Source organism: Salvelinus alpinus, chromosome 12, assembly GCF_045679555.1.
Source record: "Salvelinus alpinus chromosome 12, SLU_Salpinus.1, whole genome shotgun sequence".
NCBI classification, from domain to species: domain Eukaryota; kingdom Metazoa; phylum Chordata; class Actinopteri; order Salmoniformes; family Salmonidae; genus Salvelinus; species Salvelinus alpinus.
The window spans coordinates 49,796,291-49,817,069 of NC_092097.1; the positions used below are offsets into that span (position 1 = coordinate 49,796,291).

At 45.0% G+C, this 20,779-nt stretch overlaps 1 protein-coding gene across 3 annotated transcripts in view; it reads right to left on the reverse strand.

Annotated features, from left to right (window-relative positions):
* slc12a5a (solute carrier family 12 member 5a) overlaps window positions 1–20,779 on the reverse strand; it is a 277,239-nt gene that overhangs the window by 41,653 nt on the left and 214,807 nt on the right. For all 3 annotated transcript variants that reach the window (XM_071336731.1, XM_071336732.1, XM_071336733.1), the window contains exons 5-6: window positions 1,614–1,668; window positions 854–984 (exon numbers count right to left, since the gene is read on the reverse strand). In XM_071336731.1, coding sequence (XP_071192832.1) covers window positions 854–984; window positions 1,614–1,668 — 186 coding nt within the window. The remainder of the gene's footprint in view (window positions 1–853; window positions 985–1,613; window positions 1,669–20,779) is intronic.

A 20,779-nucleotide genomic window follows, 5' to 3' on the forward strand; every position in this document is an offset into this window, starting at 1 on the left:
AATCAGTGTGGAAAAAGAGAGGGAGGGGGAAAGGGAGAGGGAGAATCAGTGTGGAAAAGGAGAGAGAGGAGCGACATGGAGAGAGAGAGGAGCGACAGGGAGAGGGAGAGGGAGACTCAGTGTGGAAAAAGAGAGGGAGGGGGACAGGGAGAGGGAGAATCAGTGTGGAAAAAGAGAGAGAGGAGCGACAGGGAGAGGGAGAATCAGTGTGGAAAAAGAGAGAGAGGAGCGACAGGGAGAGGGAGAATCAGTGTGGAAAAAGAGAGGGAGGGGGACAGGGAGAGGGAGAATCAGTGTGGAAAAAGAGAGAGAGGAGCGACAGGGAGAGGGAGAATCAGTGTGGAAAAAGAGAGGGAGGGGGACAGGGAGAGGCGGAATCAGTGTGGAAAAAGAGAGGGAGGGGGACAGACAACGATGAAAGATCTTTATATTTATTATAATTCATTGTGGACAGTTGGAGAGGGAGAAAATAGCATCAAAGCAGGATAAAGAGAAATAAAGACAGACAAATTAAGAGGGACAGGAGGACATGCACAAAGACAGGACTGAACCAAAGAAAGAGAGAGCGAGATGGGCAGACGGAAAGAGAGATGAAAGAGAAAGCGAGATGGGCAGACGGAAAGAGAGACGAAAAAGAGAGCGAGATGGGCAGACGGAAAGAGAGACGAAAAAGAGAGCGAGATGGGCAGACGGAAAGAGAGACGAAAGAGAGAGCGAGATGGGCAGACAGAAAGAGAGAAGGAAAGATAAACAGACAGATACACGCACACGCAATCAGAGGGAGAGCGAGAGAGATAGAGATAGAGAGAGATGGATAGATAGAAAGATAATTATTTCAAGCCCAGTTTCTTACCAGTAAGAGTTCGATGGACCCCAGGATGTACATGGCTCCAGCAAACGTTGTTCCCAGGTAGAAACAAATGCCCACGGCGCCCCCAAACTCAGGCCCCAGAGAACGGGAGATCATGTAGTAGGAGCCTCCAGCTGCAGACAGCAAATAAATACACACACTCTTTCAATGACATATTGTACTTTTAAATTACAGTTTGTATACAAACTGCATCTCAAATTAACTGATTTGAAATGATATGGATTTGGAATGATGTGTGTGAATTTCTTATTTTAAAGCATCACTGTATTTCATGTCATGTTAAATGTAAATGACCCAAACCCTGCTATTCTCCAATCAGAGCAGGGTCTCTGACTTTGGGAAATGAAAATGAGCGTTTCTTATTGGACATGTCCAGGCAGTCCCTCCCTATTTCAGCCCATTTTCTACATTTGGTGCCTAATGAACATGACCCAGATTTACACCACAAAATGGTGGCTACATTGTTACTCCACTGCCCAAGCATGTCATTTCCTCTCACCTCTGATCTCAGCCAACCAAGGGGTGAGTAAGCCAGGATGAGACGTGATTATTAGATACCATCTCTAATCACATAAACACAGACATATAAGTTTCATGTGGGGTCCCAGGAGTCTGGACGTGACTAATATTATAGCGTTGCTAGGGCTAAAACGATGGATATGCATTTTTGAGGCAAAACAAGCACTTTAGTAGAAGTAGTAGTCCCAATAGCAAGGCCGGATGCCAACGCATGTTCACCCACCTGGAACAACGCCATTGGTGGCAATGGCACTCATGGAGATTGCAGTCAGCATAGTCTAAAGAGAGAGGGAGAGAGAAGAGAGCAGAGAGGGGAAATGGGATGTTAGTATTGTATTACGTTCAATCTGTTATTCACTAATGACAGGATATTTCACGGGCATTGCAGACGAAACACAAATGAGGAAAAAATGACCATGTCTGGAGGAGCGTATTATTTTTGGTTCGTACTGAAGGACACCAATGATCAGTAATGAGTAGAGACGTGACGAGAGGCAGCGTTAGGACATGGAACAATAGAGACGTGACGAGAGGCAGCGTTAGGACATGGAACAATAGAGACGTGACGAGAGGCAGCGTTAGGACATGGAACAATAGAGACGTGACGAGAGGCAGCGTTAGGACATGGAACAATAGAGACCTGACGAGAGGCAGCGTTAGGACATGGAACAATAGAGACGTGACGAGAGGCAGCGTTAGGACATGGAACAATAGAGACGTGACGAGAGGCAGCGTTAGGACATGGAACAATAGAGACGTGACGAGAGGCAGCGTTAGGACATGGAACAATAGAGACGTGACGAGAGGCAGCGTTAGGACATGGAACAATAGAGACGTGACGAGAGGCAGCGTTAGGACATGGAACAATAGAGACGTGACGAGAGGCAGCGTTAGGACATGGAACAATAGAGACGTGACGAGAGGCAGCGTTAGGACATGGAACAATAGAGACGTGACGAGAGGCAGCGTTAGGACATGGAACAATAGAGACCTGACGAGAGGCAGCGTTAGGACATGGAACAATAGAGACGTGACGAGAGGCAGCGTTAGGACATGGAACAATAGAGACGTGACGAGAGGCAGCGTTAGGACATGGAACAATAGAGACGTGACGAGAGGCAGCGTTAGGACATGGAACAATAGAGACGTGACGAGAGGCAGCGTTAGGACATGGAACAATAGAGACGTGACGAGAGGCAGCGTTAGGACATGGAACAATAGAGACGTGACGAGAGGCAGCGTTAGGACATGGAACAATAGAGAGGTGACGAGAGGCAGCGTTAGGACATGGAACAATAGAGACGTGACGAGAGGCAGCGTTAGGACATGGAACAATAGAGATGTGACGAGAGGCAGCGTTAGGACATGGAACAATAGAGACGTGACGAGAGGCAGCGTTAGGACATGGAACAATAGAGACGTGACGAGAGGCAGCGTTAGGACATGGAACAATAGAGACGTGACGAGAGGCAGCGTTAGGACATGGAACAATAGAGACGTGACGAGAGGCAGCGTTAGGACATGGAACAATAGAGACGTGACGAGAGGCAGCGTTAGGACATGGAACAATAGAGACGTGACGAGAGGCAGCGTTAGGACATGGAACAATAGAGAGGTGACGAGAGGCAGCGTTAGGACATGGAACAATAGAGACGTGACGAGAGGCAGCGTTAGGACATGGAACAATAGAGATGTGACGAGAGGCAGCGTTAGGACATGGAACAATAGAGACGTGACGAGAGGCAGCGTTAGGACATGGAACAATAGAGACGTGACGAGAGGCAGCGTTAGGACATGGAACAATAGAGACGGACTGTAGACAGGCATTTCTAAAGAACCCTACAGCAGCAAGGTAAAGGGAGGAGAACTAGAAGAGGAGAACTCTGTGTGTGGGGTGTGGGTGGGTGGGTGGGTGGGTGGCTGGGTGGCTGGGTGTGTGTGTGTGTGTGGGTGTTTGTGTATGGGTGGGTGGGTGTTTGTGTGTGTGTGGGATGGCGGTGGGTGTGTGGGTGTGTGTGTGTGTGTATGACAGAGGAAGAGTGTGTGTGTGTATGACAGGGGAAAAGTGTGTGTTGGTATGACAGGGGAAAAGTGTGTGTGTGTGTGTGTGTGTGTGTGTGTGTGTGTGTGTGTGTGTGTGTGTGTGTGTATAACAAGGGAAGAGTGTGTGTGTGTGTGTGACAAGGGAAGAGTGTGTGTGTGTGACAAGGGAAGAGTGTGTGTATGACAAGGGAAGAGTGTGTGTATGACAGGGGAAGAGTGTGTGTGTGACAAGGGAAAAGTGTGTGTGTGACCAGGGAAGACTGTGTGTGTGTGACAAGGGAAGAGTGTGTGTGTGACAAGGGAAGACTGTGTGTGCGTAGACATATGGAAATGTCTGCTCTACCCAAAATTACAACCAATTAATTGCAGCATTACCACAAAAATGGAAGAGGCAAGTAGAAGGGGAAAAAAGTAAGGAACTTGTATGTCGGCCCTGTATTAAAGAACATAAATGGTTAAAGAAAAGTGTGATAAATAAAAACATATACCAATTTCATTTAAGGACCAAAAAACTGACAGCTGTGCCATATAAATTGCAAAATAGTTGGGAAGAGATTTTCGATGTACCCATTCCATGGCACATGGTTTATGAATTGATACGCAAAACAACGCCGGATTCAAAACTTCTAATTTTTCAATTTAAATTAATATACAAAATTCTTGCAACTAATAGAATGTTATATATATGGGGGATACAATCTTCCCAGCTCTGCAGATTCTGCTGTGAGGAGGCAGAGTCATTAGACCATTTATTTTGGTATTGTCCATATGTAGCTCGTTTTTGGTCACAGGTCCAGGAATGGCTGAAGAATTGCAACATTTGCCTAGAACTAACGCTACAGATAGCAATACTGGGGGATTTGAAAAGCCATAGTCAATCAATCAATAATATAATAATTATTTTAGCAAAAAAATATATTTTTAAATTTACAATCTGTAGAAGCTATGAGAATAGGAAGGTTCAAATCTTTTGTGAAGCATCACAGCACAGTTGAAAAATATATGGCAAATAAAAATCTGAAATGGATGATGTTGGAAGATAGATGGGAAGGGTTGAGTGGAGCTGAAGGGTGAGACTAATAACAAGATAAACAATGTAGGGCATACGGGATATGTGAAATGTGTATAGGTTCGGAGCTTTTGTGAAATAGCACAGTTACAAGTGGAAATCAAACTCGATGGACATCAGAAATAGAGGAAGGACTAAGAACAAACAAGAGAGAACTATTGTAAAGTAGACTGTGTCTGTAAAATGTGTATAAGATGTATAAATTGAAGGTAAAAGCAGAAGTGTTTATTAGTTTACTCCAATTGGGGGATCGGTGGTAGGGTTTGCGGGGAATAATAATAAAGGTATATTCTTTAAAAAAGTATGTATGTCTATATAGGTATGTGTATGTATATACAGTGGGGAGAACAAGTATTTGATACACTGCCGATTTTGCAAGTTTTCCTACTTACAAAGCATGTAGAGGTCTGTAATTTTTATCATAGGTACACTTCAACTGTGAGAGAAGGAATCTAAAACAAAAATCCAGAAAATCACATTGTATGATTTTTAAGTAAATAATTTGCATTTTATTGCATGACATAAGTATTTGATCACCTACCAATCAGTAAGAATTCCGGCTCTCACAGACCTGTTAGTTTTTCTTTAAGAAGCCCTCCTGTTCTTCACTCATTACCTGTATTAACTGCACCTGTTTGAACTCGTTACCTGTATGAAAGACACCTGTCCACACACTCAATCAAACAGACTCCAACCTCTCCACAATGGCCAAGACCAGAGAGCTGTGTAAGGACATCAGGGATACAATTGTAGACCTGCACAAGGCTGGGATGGGCTACAGGACAATAGGCAAGCAGCTTGGTGAGAAGGCAACAACTGTTGGCGCAATTATTAGAAAATGGAAGAAGTTCAAGATGACGGTCAATCACCCTCGGTCTGGGGCTCCATGCAAGATCTCACCTCGTGGGGCATCAATGATCATGAGGAAGGTGAGGGATCAGCCCAGAACTACACGGCAGGACCTGGTCAATGACCTGAAGAGAGCTGGGACCACAGTCTCAAAGAAAACCATTAGTAACACACCATGCCGTCATGGATTAAAATCCTGCAGCGCACGCAAGGTCCCCCTGCTCAAGCCAGCGCATGTCCAGGCCCATCTGAAGTTTGCCAATGACCATCTGGATGATCCAGAGGAGGAATGGGAGAAGGTCATGTGGTCTGATGAGACAAAAATAGAGCTTTTTGGTCTAAACTCCACTCGCCGTGTTTGGAGGAAGAAGAAGGATGAGTACAACCCCAAGAACACCATCCCAACCGTGAAGCATGGAGGTGGAAACATCATTCTTTGGGGATGTTTTTCTGCAAAGGGGACAGGACGACTGCACCGTATTGAGGGGAGGATGGATGGGGCCATGTATCGCGAGATCTTGGCCAACAACCTCCTTCCCTCAGTAAGAGCATTGAAGATGGGTCGTGGCTGGTTCTTCCAGCATGACAACGACCCGAAACACACAGCCAGGGCAACTAAGGAGTGGCTCCGTAAGAAGCATCTCAAGGTCCTGGAGTGGCCTAGCCAGTCTCCAGACCTGAACCCAATAGAAAATCTTTGGAGGGAGCTGAAAGTCCGTATTGCCCAGCGACAGCCCCGAAACCTGAAGGATCTGGAGAAGGTCTGTATGGAGGAGTGGGCCAAAATCCCTGCTGCAGTGTGTGCAAACCTGGTCAAGAACTACAGGAAACGTATGATCTCTGTAATTGCACACAAAGGTTTCTGTACCAAATATTAAGTTCTGCTTTTCTGATGTATCAAATACTTATGTCATGCAATAAAATGCTAATTATTTACTTAAAAATCATACAATGTGATTTTCTGGATTTTTGTTTTAGATTCCGTCTCTCACAGTTGAAGTGTACCTATGATAAAAATTACAGACCTCTACATGCTTTGTAAGTAGGAAAACCTGCAAAATCGGCAGTGTATCAAATACTTGTTCTCCCCACTGTATGTGTATATGTATGCATACGTGTATGGATATATATATTTACCCCCAAAAATATGGGGGATTGGAAATGATGCAGACATTTACATTGGAAGCAACATTCTTTCCGCAATATTAAGCTGATCCACCCCTAAAAAAAAAAAGAAAAAAAAAAAAGACTGTGTGTGTGACAAGGGAAGAGTGTGTGAGAAAGAGAGTGAGTAATACATGTGTAAGAGAAAGTGACAGAGGGAAAACTAAAGAGACGTGTGGGATTAAAATAAATCAAGTCATTAATGTGTGTGTGTGTGTGTGTGTGCGTTTGAGAAACAAATGATGCCTTAACAGTAACAGTATTTCATTTCCGTGGTTCCTTAATGTCTATATAGACAGAGAGCGAGAGACAGAGAGCGAGAGACAGAGACAGAGAGAGAACAGAGACAGAGAGAGAACAGAGAGCGAGAGAGAACAGAGAGCGAGAGAGAACAGAGAGCGAGAGAGACAGAGAGCGAGAGAGCGAGAGAGACAGAGAGACAGAGAGACAGAGAGCGAGAGACAGAGAGCGAGAGACAGAGAGCGAGTGACAGAGAGCGAGTGACAGAGAGTGAGTGACAGAGAGTGAGTGACAGAGACAGAGAGAGAACAGAGAGCGAGAGAGACAGAGAGCAAGAGAGACAGAGAGCGAGTGACAGAGAGAGCGACAGAGAGCGAGAGACAGAGAGCGAGAGACAGAGACAGAGACAGAGATAGAACAGAGAGCGAGAGAGACAGAGAGCGAGAGAGACAGAGAGCGAGAGAGACAGAGAGCGAGAGAGACAGAGAGCGAGAGAGACGGAGAGCGAGTGACAGAGAGAGCGACAGAGAGCGAGAGACAGAGAGCGAGAGACAGAGACAGAGATAGAACAGAGAGCGAGAGAGACAGAGAGCGAGTGACAGAGAGCGAGAGACAGAGACAGAGACAGAGATAGAACAGAGAGCGAGAGAGACAGAGAGCGAGAGTGACAGAGAGAGCGACAGAGAGCGAGAGACAGAGAGCGAGTGACGAGTGACAGAGAGAGAGAGACAGAGAGAGCGACAGAGAGCGAGAGACAGAGAGCGAGAGACAGAGAACGAGTGACAGAGCGAGAGACAGAGAGCGAGAGACAGAGAGCGAGAGAGACAGAGAGAGACAGAGGACAGAAAGAGAGAGGTGTGTGTAATAACTAGCAGCCGTCTTCCTGTGAGAGGAAGGGGGGCGTGGGCGATGGTTAATGTCACCTGTGGACACTGCCGTCTGTCTGGATAAACAACAATCTGCACAACCTTGCTGTATTCCTAATGAAGTAAGGCTCCCTCTCTCTGAGGAGAGCAGAGAAGACAGTAATTGTTTAAGTGTTTTATCTGATGTATCTGGGCAAGCTGAAACATTTTAGGAGGTAGTTTGAGGCTGAGCGACTCACTCGATACAGCTGTGTGGTAACGTTATAGAGGTAGATAGAGTACTGACTGTCACCTGGGAGGGACTCAATACTCAAGCCCTTCATTGTAACTATTTCTACTCTTTATATAACTCTTTACACTGTATCATTAGGACAGTTAATAGGATGATATGAATCAGCGGAGACAATGTCGTTAGCAAGTATATTATTGAAGTAGATGGGAATCATATTTAAGGAGGAGCCATTTGGGCCAATGCAGTGTGTGTGGTTCAGGGAACTATCAAAGATATGGTTCTTTATGAATCACCAGAGAGATGGTTCATTATGAATCACCAGAGAGATAGTTCATTATGAATCACCAGAGAGATGGTTTAATATGAATCACCCGAGAGATGGTTCAATATGAATCACCAGGGAGATGGTTCAATATGCAGCTTTTAGTAAGAGAACATCTCGTATGAAGAAACATGGCTTTACTCTACTTTAGCCTCTTGTGATCGACAAGACTTTGATGCTACCACAAGCAGACACAACAAATACCACAAGCAGACAGAACAAATACCACAAGCAGACAGAACAAATACCACAAGCAGACACAACAAATACCACAAGCAGACATAACAAATACCACAAGCAGACATAACAAATACCACAAGCAGACATAACAAATACCACAAGCAGACATAACAAATACCACAAGCAGACATAACAAATACCATCAGCAGACACAACAAATACCACAAGCAGACATAACAAATACCATCAGCAGACACCATCAGCAGACAAAACAAATACCATCAGCAGACACCATCAGCAGACAAAACAAATACCATCAGCAGACAACAAATACCATCAGCAGACAACAAATACCACAAGCAGACATAACAAATACCACAAGCAGACATAACAAATACCACAAGCAGACACAACAAATACCACAAGCAGACAGAACAAATACCACAAGCAGACAGAACAAATACCACAAGCAGACATAACAAATACCACAAGCAGACATAACAAATACCACAAGCAGACATAACAAATACCACAAGCAGACATAACAAATACCACAAGCAGACATAACAAATACCACAAGCAGACATAACAAATACCACAAGCAGGCAGAACAAATACCACAAGCAGACAGAACAAATACCACAAGCAGACACAACAAATACCACAAGCAGACATAACAAATACCACAAGCAGACATAACAAATACCACAAGCAGACATAACAAATACCACAAGCAGACATAACAAATACCACAAGCAGACATAACAAATACCACAAGCAGACATAACAAATACCATCAGCAGACACAACAAATACCACAAGCAGACACAACAAATACCACAAGCAGACACAACAAATACCACAAGCAGGCATAACAAATACCACAAGCAGACACAACAAATGCCATCAGCAGACACCATCAGCAGACAAAACAAATACCATCAGCAGACACCATCAGCAGACAAAACAAATACCATCAGCAGACAACAAATACCATCAGCAGACAACAAATACCATCAGCAGACAACAAATACCATCAGCAGACAACAAATACCATCAGCAGACAAAACAAATACCATCAGCAGACATAACAAATACCATCAGCAGACAACAAATACCATCAGCAGACATAACAAATACCATCAGCAGACAACAAATACCATCAGCAGACAACAAATACCATCAGCAGACAACAAATACCATCAGCAGACAACAAATACCATCAGCAGACAAAACAAATACCATCAGCAGACACAACAAATACCATGGGCAGATAACAAATACCATCAGCAGACAACACAAATACCATGGGCAGATAACAAATACCATCAGCAGACAACAAATACCATCAGCAGACAACAAATACCATCAGCAGACATAACAAATACCATCAGCAGAAAAACAAATACCATCAGAAGACAACAAATACCATCAGCAGACAACAAATTCCATCAGCAGACAAAACAAATACCATCAGCAGACATAACAAATACCATCAGCAGACATAGCAAACCAGGTGGGATTGCAAAGAACACCCTAACAAACATAAACATAATTGTGTCTGCAGAGTATAAACATGGAAACATATACCAACCAATTTACTAACTCTTATGCATATCAGCGCAATGGTCTAATCATTTGTCACTTAATTATTATTGGCTGCTATGGCTTTTAGGAAGTGTCATATTTCATATTCATGACTGTATTTAGAAGATGTGTCTTGGTGGGTTGAAATTAAGAGTTACTAATGCAAATCAAACATGAACACAGCATCAGTATGAGATGAGGGCTTTAATCCCGTCTGTCTGGGGGACGGAAGTTGCCTCATCTCTTGTCTGAGGCTGATGTAAATCAGGATAAAAAATGATTGTGTGCATAAAACTTGAGTTGAATCTCTTGGTTTGCAATGGCTTCCTATTTGGTTCCGTGGTCAACAAAGACATTATTTACTGAGAGAACGGAGTGACAACAACAAAGACTTCCAGATTCCAAATACCATATTTTGATTGGCCCATGGTGCGAGAGCGATGCTGACAAGTGCAGCAGCCTGGTGGTTGAGCTCCTCTTCGTTGTGTAATCGTTCTCTCTTCAGTTCCGGCAAAAAAACTTTCCCGTTGGATTTCTGTGTATTGCTGTAGCTATACGCTAGGCTACATCCCGTTGGTTTGTTTTGATCAGCTGCCAGAGATGACAGTAGTGACAAGTTTTCTGTGTCACCCTGTTTAATCGCTTCACCTCCCAATGACACATCGGTCACATGACTCCCCCGAGTGTCACAATACCAAGTGACATCAATGACGTGATGATTCAGCAGCAGCCGGGGATCTCTACCCACTGGGACAGCTAACAGGAATCACTACCCACTGGGACAGCTTACAGGGATCTCTACCCACTGATTTCTACCCACTGGGACAGCTAACAGGGATCACTACCCACTGGTACAGCTAACAGGGATCTCTACCCACTGGTACAGCTAACAGGGATCTCTACCCACTGGGACAGCTAACAGGGATCTCTACCCACTGGGACAGCTAACAGGGATCTCTACTCACTGGTACAGCTAACAGGGATCTCTACCCACTGGGACAGCTAACAGGGATTTCTACCCACTGGGACAGCTAACAGGGATCTCTACCCACTGGGACAGCTAACAGGGATCACTACCCACTGATCTCTACCCACTGGGACAGCTAACAGGGATCTCTACCCACTGGGACAGCTAACAGGGATTTCTACCCACTGGGACAGCTAACAGGGATCTCTACCCACTGGGACAGCTAACAGGGATCTATACCCACTGGTACAGCTAACAGGGATCTCTACCCACTGGGACAGCTAACAGGGATTTCTACCCACTGGGACAGCTAACAGGGATCTCTACCCACTGGTACAGCTAACAGGGATCTCTACCCACTGGTACAGCTAACAGGGATCTCTACCCACTGGGACAGCTAGCAGGGATCTCTACCCACTGAGACAGCTAACAGGGATCTCTACCCACTGGGACAGCTAACAGGGATCACTACCCACTGGGACAGCTCACAGGGATCACTACCCACTGGGACAGCTCACAGGGATCACTACCCACTGGGGCAGCTCACAGGGATTTCTACCCACTGGGACAGCTAGCAGGGATCTCTACCCACTGAGACAGCTAACAGGGATCTCTACCCACTGGGACAGCTAACAGGGATCACTACCCACTGGGACAGCTAGCAGGGATCTATACCCACTGGGACCGCTAACAGGGATCACTACCCACTGGGACAGCTAGCAGGGATCTCTACCCACTGGGACAGCTAACAGGGATCTCTACCCACTGATCTCTACCCACTGGGACAGCTAACAGGGATCACTACCCACTGGGACAGCTAGCAGGGATCTATACCCACTGGGACAGCTAACAGGGATCACTACCCACTGGGACAGCTAGCAGGGATCTCTACCCACTGGGACAGCTAGCAGGGATCTCTACCCACTGGGACAGCTAACAGGGATCTCTACCCACTGAGACAGCTAACAGGAATCACTACCCACTGATCTCTACCCACTGGGACAGCTAACAGGAATCACTACCCACTGATCTCTACCCACTGGGACAGCTAACAGGAATCACTACCCACTGATCTCTACCCACTGGGACAGCTAACAGGGATCACTACCCACTGGGACAGCTCACAGGGATCACTACCCACTGGTACAGCTAACAGGGATCACTCCCACTGGGACAGCTAACAGGGATCTCTACCCACTGGGACAGCTAACAGGGATCACTCCCACTGGGACAGCTAACAGGGATCTCTACCCACTGGGACAGCTAGCAGGGATCACTACCCACTGATCTCTACCCACTGGGACAGCTAACAGGGATCACTACCCACTGGGACAGCTAGCAGGGATCTATACCCACTGGGACAGCTAACAGGGATCACTACCCACTGGGACAGCTAGCAGGGATCTCTACCCACTGGGACAGCTAGCAGGGATCACTACCCACTGATCTCTACCCACTGGGACAGCTAACAGGGATCTCTACCCACTGATCTCTACCCACTGGGACAGCTAACAGGAATCACTACCCACTGGGACAGCTAACAGGGATCACTACCCACTGGGACAGCTAACAGGGATCACTACCCACTGGGACAGCTAACAGGAATCACTACCCACTGGGACAGCTAACAGGGCTCACTACCCACTGGGACAGCTAACAGGAATCACTACCCACTGGGACAGCTAACAGGGATCACTACCGACTGGGACAGCTAACAGGGATCTCTACCCACTGGGACAGCTAACAGGAATCACTACCCACTGATCTCTACCCACTGGGACAGCTAACAGGGATCACTACCCACTGGGACAGCTAACAGGGATCACTACCCACTGGGACAGCTAACAGGAATCACTACCCACTGGGACAGCTAACAGGGATCACTACCCACTGGGACAGCTAACAGGGATCTCTACCCACTGAGACAGCTAACAGGGATCACTACCCACTGGGACAGCTAACAGGGATCACTACCCACTGGGACAGCTAACAGGGATCACTACCCACTGGGACAGTTAACAGGGATCACTACCCACTGATCTCTACCCACTGGGACAGCTAACAGGAATCACTACCCACTGATCTCTACCCACTGGGACAGCTAACAGGAATCACTACCCACTGATCTCTACCCACTGGGACAGCTAACAGGGATCACTACCCACTGGGACAGCTCACAGGGATCACTACCCACTGGTACAGCTAACAGGGATCACTCCCACTGGGACAGCTAACAGGGATCTCTACCCACTGGGACAGCTAACAGGGATCACTCCCACTGGGACAGCTAACAGGGATCTCTACCCACTGGGACAGCTAGCAGGGATCACTACCCACTGATCTCTACCCACTGGGACAGCTAACAGGGATCACTACCCACTGGGACAGCTAGCAGGGATCTATACCCACTGGGACAGCTAACAGGGATCACTACCCACTGGGACAGCTAGCAGGGATCTCTACCCACTGGGACAGCTAGCAGGGATCACTACCCATTGATCTCTACCCACTGGGACAGCTAACAGGGATCTCTACCCACTGAGACAGCTAACAGGGATCACTACCCACTGGGACAGCTAACAGGGATCACTACCCACTGGGACAGCTAACAGGGATCACTACCCACTGGGACAGCTAACAGGGATCACTACCCACTGGGACAGCTAACAGGGATCACTACCCACTGGGACAGCTAACATAGATCCAAAGGAGAATTTGGCCACAGACTTCAGGACAGAATTCATGCTTTGTTTATAAGAGGATATCAAGATGTACTACCAGGGCACTTGGGATCTCTTAAATGGATAGGGTTTTCCTATTCAAGGATTGATGTGGATAACACATGGTTGGAGCAATGACATTCATGTTATAGGCTTACAGACTGTAGTACAGTAACGTTAGCTCAGAAACCAAAGCCTTCCCAGAGAGCTGGTATTAGAAATGCGAAGAGCTAGAGTAGGATTCCTAGTTAAGTGAGTTACTTGGTGAGAGTCTGATCTGACTAGCAAGTAACTGGTGTCGACTGGGGGGGGGGGGGGGCTGTATATTTTCAAGTCCACTAGAAGTAAGGTGGTAGCTAGACACTGCCATATTAGAAACATGGTGCTGCAAAGCATCTATTATCGGTCTGCTTAAAGAGAAGTCATACATGGGTTTCATGTTCACTCACATAAGCTATGGTTTTTAATGTGAGAAAACACAACATCATTTATTTGTTGTAGAGCATGGTACTTAATGTGAATGTACTGGCATGTAGTTTCACTATCCGACAAGGGGCTCTATTGCCACTGGTACAGAACGTTATTTTGTCCCAGTTTCAGGAGGTTCAGTTAATATCCTTTCCAGAGGGCTTGTCCTATTGAGTGATCTTCAGACTAGCCTGGCATCCCGAGACGCCACCGTACCAACATGTCCCCTGGCCTACAAACGAGCCACTAAAAACGCTGATTACATGGCCATACCATCTGCTGAGTCCGGATGAGACACAACACAATGCCGCTCGGCAGGGAGCTTAACCATGGGACGAGCTGGGAATTCTCTCCAAAGCGGTACATGGAGAGGCCGGGAAAAAAAATCACAAATCCGCATGTCCCTAACAAACTAAGCCGTTGATTCCACAGTGTTTCCGACAATATGAGTCTAAGGGATTGGGAGCCGAGGGCGTTTTTGTGTCTTTGAGCCGGTCTCTTTGATGACCACCAGCACTAGCCTCTAAAGGGACAACATTATCTACATTACCTTCAGACGACATAGAGTGGATTTCCGATTGTATATCGTCCAAATGAAACTAAAACTGTCCGCCTTTGAATGACCTTGCTGAAGTCGTGCTGAAATTAGTTTAACAGGAAGTGGTTTGAACCTGCCCTAAGAGAGTGACTATAGCCATCATTTCATAAATGCACTAGACTTTTCATACCAGAAGGGTAAGTTCATTCACTGTATTGTAGAGTATACATCAGTGTGCTGGAGCAGGCTCTCCTCTGACTGCATTAGCAGGACTTATTACCAAACACGCGCTGAACTTCGGTTCGACCCCTAGCCCATAAGTAACCCCGTAGAACTGAGAGTTCAATAGATATTTATGCATTATAAACAATTGCTTAATCATGTCTTCTGACTGGCTTTGTGTTTAAATTTTGCCATGGAAAAAACACTGCGATACTGGTAACGAGAGACTGAGAGAGATGAGAGAGATGAAAGGGAAAAGATGGAGTCATTTAGGGAGAAGCAGAGCAATGAGGGCAAAAGAGAGACTGACTAACATATTTAGCAGGAGAAGTGAAAGAGAGAGAAAGACGCTCTTAGCATTTAAACGAAGCAGGACAGAGGGCAGAAGAATGGGGGATGCAGGACCCTGAAGTAATGAATAGTGGACGCAGGACCCTGAAGTAATGAATAGGGGATGCATGACCTGGAAGTTATGAATAGGGGACGCAGGACCCTGAAGTAATGAATAGTGGACGCAGGACCCTGAAGTAATGAATAGTGGACGCGGGACCCTGAAGTAATGAATAGTGGACGCAGGACCCTGAAGTAATGAATAGTGGACGCAGGACCCTGAAGTAATGAATAGTGGACGCAGGACCCTGAAGTAATGAATAGTGGACGCAGGACCCTGAAGTAATGAATAGTGGACGCAGGACCCTGAAGTAATGAATAATGGACACAGGACCTGGAAGTAATGAATAGTGGACACAGGACCTGGAAGTAATGAATAGTGGACACAGGACCCTGAAGTAATGAATAATGGACACGGGACCCTGAAGTAATGAATAGTGGACGCAGGACCCTGAAGTAATGAATAGTGGACGCAGGACCCTGAAGTAATGAATAATGGACACAGGACCTGGAAGTAATGAATAGTGGACACAGGACCTGGAAGTAATGAATAGTGGACACAGGACCTGGAAGTAATGAATAGTGGACACAGGACCTGGAAGTAATGAATAGTGGACGCAGGACCCTGAAGTAATGAATAATGGACACGGGACCCTGAAGTAATGAATAGTGGACGCAGGACCCTGAAGTAATGAATAATGGACACAGGACCTGGAAGTAATGAATAGTGGACGCAGGACCTGGAAGTAATGAATAGTGGACACAGGACCTGGAAGTAATGAATAATGGACACAGGACCTGGAAGTAATGAATAATGGACACAGGACCTGGAAGTAATGAATAGTGGACGCAGGACCTGGAAGTAATGAATAGTGGACACAGGACCTGGAAGTAATGAATAATGGACACAGGACCTGGAAGTAATGAATAGTGGATGCAGGACCCTGAAGTAATGAATAGGGGACGCAGGACCTGGAAGTAATGAATAATGGACACAGGATCCTGAAGTAATGAATAGGGGTCACGGGACCCTGAAGTATTGAACAGGGGACGCATGACCTGGAAGTTATGGATAGGGGTCGCGGGACCCTGAAGTAATGAATAGGGGACACAGGATCCTGAAGTTATGGATAGGGGTCGCGGGACCCTGAAGTAATGAATAGGGGACACAGGATCCTGAAGTAATGAATAGGGGACGCATGATCCTGAAGTAATGAATAGGGGACGCATGATCCTGAAGTAATGAATAGGGGACGCATGATCCTGAAGTAATGAATAGGGGACGCATGATCCTGAAGTAATGAATAGGGGACGCAGGATCCTGAAGTAATGAATAGGGGACACAGGATCCTGAAGTAATGAATAGGGGACACAGGATCCTGAAGTAATGAATAGGGGACACAGGATCCTGAAGTTATGGATAGGGGTCGCGGGACCCTGAAGTAATGAATAGGGGACACAGGATCCTGAAGTAATGAATAGGGGACACAGGATCCTGAAGTAATGAATAGGGCAAACGAACAACAAACTTTCCATCCAGACAGCTAAAACTAATTTTAGCAACATGCATTATTAGTGGTCAGAATAGACAGCGGTGTGATATGCTAGGCTACGAGCAGGGGGCATAACACACATGAGCACCACTCCCCTCTGGTAGAATACCACGTTGATAACGCTCGGATGCTCCTTCCAACATATGGAGTAATGGGACATTGTTCCAGAGACGCTTAACATAGAAATAATTCCCAGAACGAATGATGGCGAAACGGCCCATTTGATGTATAGTGTAAATATTCCATATGTTTGCCAAGAGTGTGCAAAGCTGTCATCAAGGTAAAGGGTGGCTACTTTGAAGAATCTCAAATATAAAATACATTTTGATTTGTTTAACACTTTATTGGTTACTACATGATTCCATGTGTTATTTCATAGTTTTGATGTTTTCACTACTTTTCTAAATCTGTAGAAAATAGTAAAAATAAAGAAAAACCCTTGAATGAGTAGGTGTCCAAACTTTTGACTGGTACTGTATATATTTTTTTATAACTGTATACAGGTAGACAGGGGTGGTTTTGCCAGTCATTGGGACGACAATCCAACTTGGGATGGGGGAGGTTTTAGCAGGTGGAATAGTGTATAACAGTTTGAGGTTTACTGAGTAGCAGTGCAAATACCATGGTACAGCTATATGGACACTCAATCAATATGGTACTTTTTAATGGAAAGTTTACAAACATATATTATGATAAATATAATTGAAACTTGAATCTCATTATGCTAAATGGTGAAATACGTATAGCCAGTTATAATTGTAATGGCTTAGCAGATTAGAAAAAACTATCAGTATTTACCTGACTAAAAAAGAAGGAATATAATATCTATTGTTAACAGGAAACTCATTCAATAATTTTAGATGAAGTTCCAAGTGATTTTCATTTTGTAAATCTGTTCCCAAGTATTCCCACGCATAATAGAGAGATGTGATCATATACAAATAATAATAATTAATAATAATTTATTGGATATACACTACCATTCAAAAGTGTGGGGTCACTTAGAAATGTCCATTAAAATAACATCAAATGGATCAGAAATACAATGTAGACATTGTTAATGTTGTAAATTACTATTGTACCCGTAAAACACCAGTCTCAATGTCAACAGCGAAGAGGTGACTCCGGGATGCTGGCCTTCTAGGTAGAGTTGCAAAGAAAAAGCCATATCTCAGACTGGCCAATAAAAATAAAATATTAAGATGGGCAAAAGAACACAGACACTGGACAGAGGAACTCTGCCTAGAAGGCCAGCATCCTGGAGTCACCTCTTCACTGTTGACGTTGAGACTGGTGTTTTGCAGGTACTATTTAATGAAGCTGCCAGTTGAGGACTTGTGAGGCGTCTGTTTCTCAAACTAGACACTCTAATGTACTTGTCCTCTTGCTCAGTTGTGCACCGGGGCTTCCCACACATCTTTCTATTCTGGTTAGAGACAGTTTGCGCTGTTCTGTGAAGGAAGTAGTACACAGCGTTGTATGAGATTTTCTGTTTCTTGGCAATTTCTCGCATGGAATAGCCTTCATTTCTCAGAACAAGAATAGACTGACGAGTTTCAGAAGAAAGTTATTTGTTTCTGGCCATTTTGAGCCTGTAATTGAACCCACAAATGCTGATGCTCCAGATACTCAACTAGTCTCAAGAAGGACAGTTTTATTGCTTCTTTAATCAGGACAACAGTTTTCAGCTGTGCTAACATAATTGCAAAAGGGTTTTCTAATGATCAATTAGCCTTTTAAAATGATAAACTTGGATTAGCTAACACAACGTGCCATTGGAGTGATGGTTGCTGAGAATGGGCCTCTGTACACCTATGTAGATATCCCATTACAAATGAGCCGTTTCCAGCTACAATAGTCATTTACAACATTAACAATGTCTACACTGTATTTCTGATCAATTTGATGTTATTTTAATGGACAATTATTTATTTTTTCTTTCAAAAACATGGACATTTCTAAGTGACCCCAAACTTTTGAACGGTAGTGTAAATAGCACTTTTCTACCAACTGAGGAACTCAAAGCATAGAGGGAAACTCATCTCATCCACCATCAATGAGCTGCACCCACCTCAGTGATGCACGGAGACCATTTCTGTGCCAGAACACTCACCACACATCAGCTATCAGGTAGAGAGGTGAGGAGTCATATATGCCAATTAGTCATATACGCCAATTAGGAATGAGGGGGATGATAAGGTGGCCATGATGGAATGTGGCCAGATTGGGAATTTAGCTATTTTTATTTTACCGTTATTTTACCAGGTAAGTTGACTGAGAACACGTTCTCATTTGCAGCAACGACCTGGGGAATAGTTACAGGGGAGAGGAGGGGGATGAATGAGCCAATTGTAAACTGGGGATTATTAGGTGACCGTGATGGTTGAGGGCCAGATTGGGAATTTAGCCAGGACACCGGGGTTAACACCCCTACTCTTACGATAAGTGCCATGGGATCTTTAATGACCTCAGAGAGTCAGGACACACGTTTAACGTCCCATCCGAAAGACAGCACCCTACACAGAGCAGTGTCCCCAATCACTGCCCTGGGGCATTGGGATCTTTGTTTAGACCAGAGGAAAGAGTGCCTCCTACTGGCCCTCCAACACCACTTCCAGCAGCACCTGGTCTCCCATCCAGGGACTGACCAGGACCAACCCTGCTTAGCTTCAGAAGCAAGCCAGCAGTGGTATGCAGGGTGGTATGCTGCTGGCCATAAATGCCACCGGGGTGAACACCCCTACTCTTACAATCAGTGGCATGGAAATTTGAATGACCACAGAGAGTCAGGACACCCATTTTAACGTCCCATCCGAAAGACGGCACCCTACACAGGACAATGAACCCAAATATAACTAAGGTTTGAAATTATTATGTTTTAGTCAAATATTATATCTGTTTAGGCTTTTTGCGTTCAATTTGAAGTAAAAAATTCTGCCCCCCCGACTATCCGCTCAAGAAAAGATTGGCCCGGAAGCTGAATCTAATTGATGATCCCTGACCTATACAGTCCTGATCTATCCACGCTTGAAAATGTATCTAATCATTTATCAAGCCTAGAAGCAATACAAGACTCTATTATTATGGTGGGAGATTATAATACAATTTTAAATACCTTAATGGACCCTAAAGGAACTCACACTACAAAACTATCATTACTCTTATGCACTTAAGAAAAATCACAAATATCATTGATATATTGGAACAAGTGGATATATGGAGGTTTAAATATCCTGACCTAGTGAGATATACAGTGCATTCCGAAAGTATTCAGACCCCTTGACTTTTTCCACATTTTGTTATGTTACAGCCTTATTTTAAAATGGATTAAATTCATTTTTTTCTCATCAATCTACACATAATACCCCATAATGACAAAGCTAAAACAGGCTTTTTGAAATGTTTGCAAATGTATTAAAAATAAAAAACAGATAACAGATTCACATAAGTATTCAGACCCTTGTTTTCATTGATCCTCCTTGAGATGTTTCTACAACTTGATTGGAGTCCACCTGTGGTCAATTCAATTGATTGGACATGATTTGGAAAAGCACACACCTGTCTATATAAGGTCCCACAGTTCACAGTTCATGTCAGAGCAAATACCAAGCCATGATCTCAAGGATGATCTTGTCCACAGAGCTCCGAAACAGGATTGTGTCAAGGCACAGATCTGTGGAAGGGTACCAACAAATGTCTGCAGCATTGAAAGTCCCCAAGAACACAGTGGACTCCATCATAAATGGAAGAAGTTTGGAACCACCAAGACTCTTACTAGAGCTGGCCGCCCTGCCAAACTGAGCAATCGGGGGAGAAGGGCATTGGTCAGGGAGGTGACTAAGAACCCGATGGTCACTCTGACAGAGCTCCAAAGATCCTCTGTGGCGATAAGAGAACCTTCCAGAAGGACAACCATCTCTGCAGCACTCCACCAATTAGGCCTTTATGGTAGAGTGGCCAGACGGAACCTCCTCAGTAA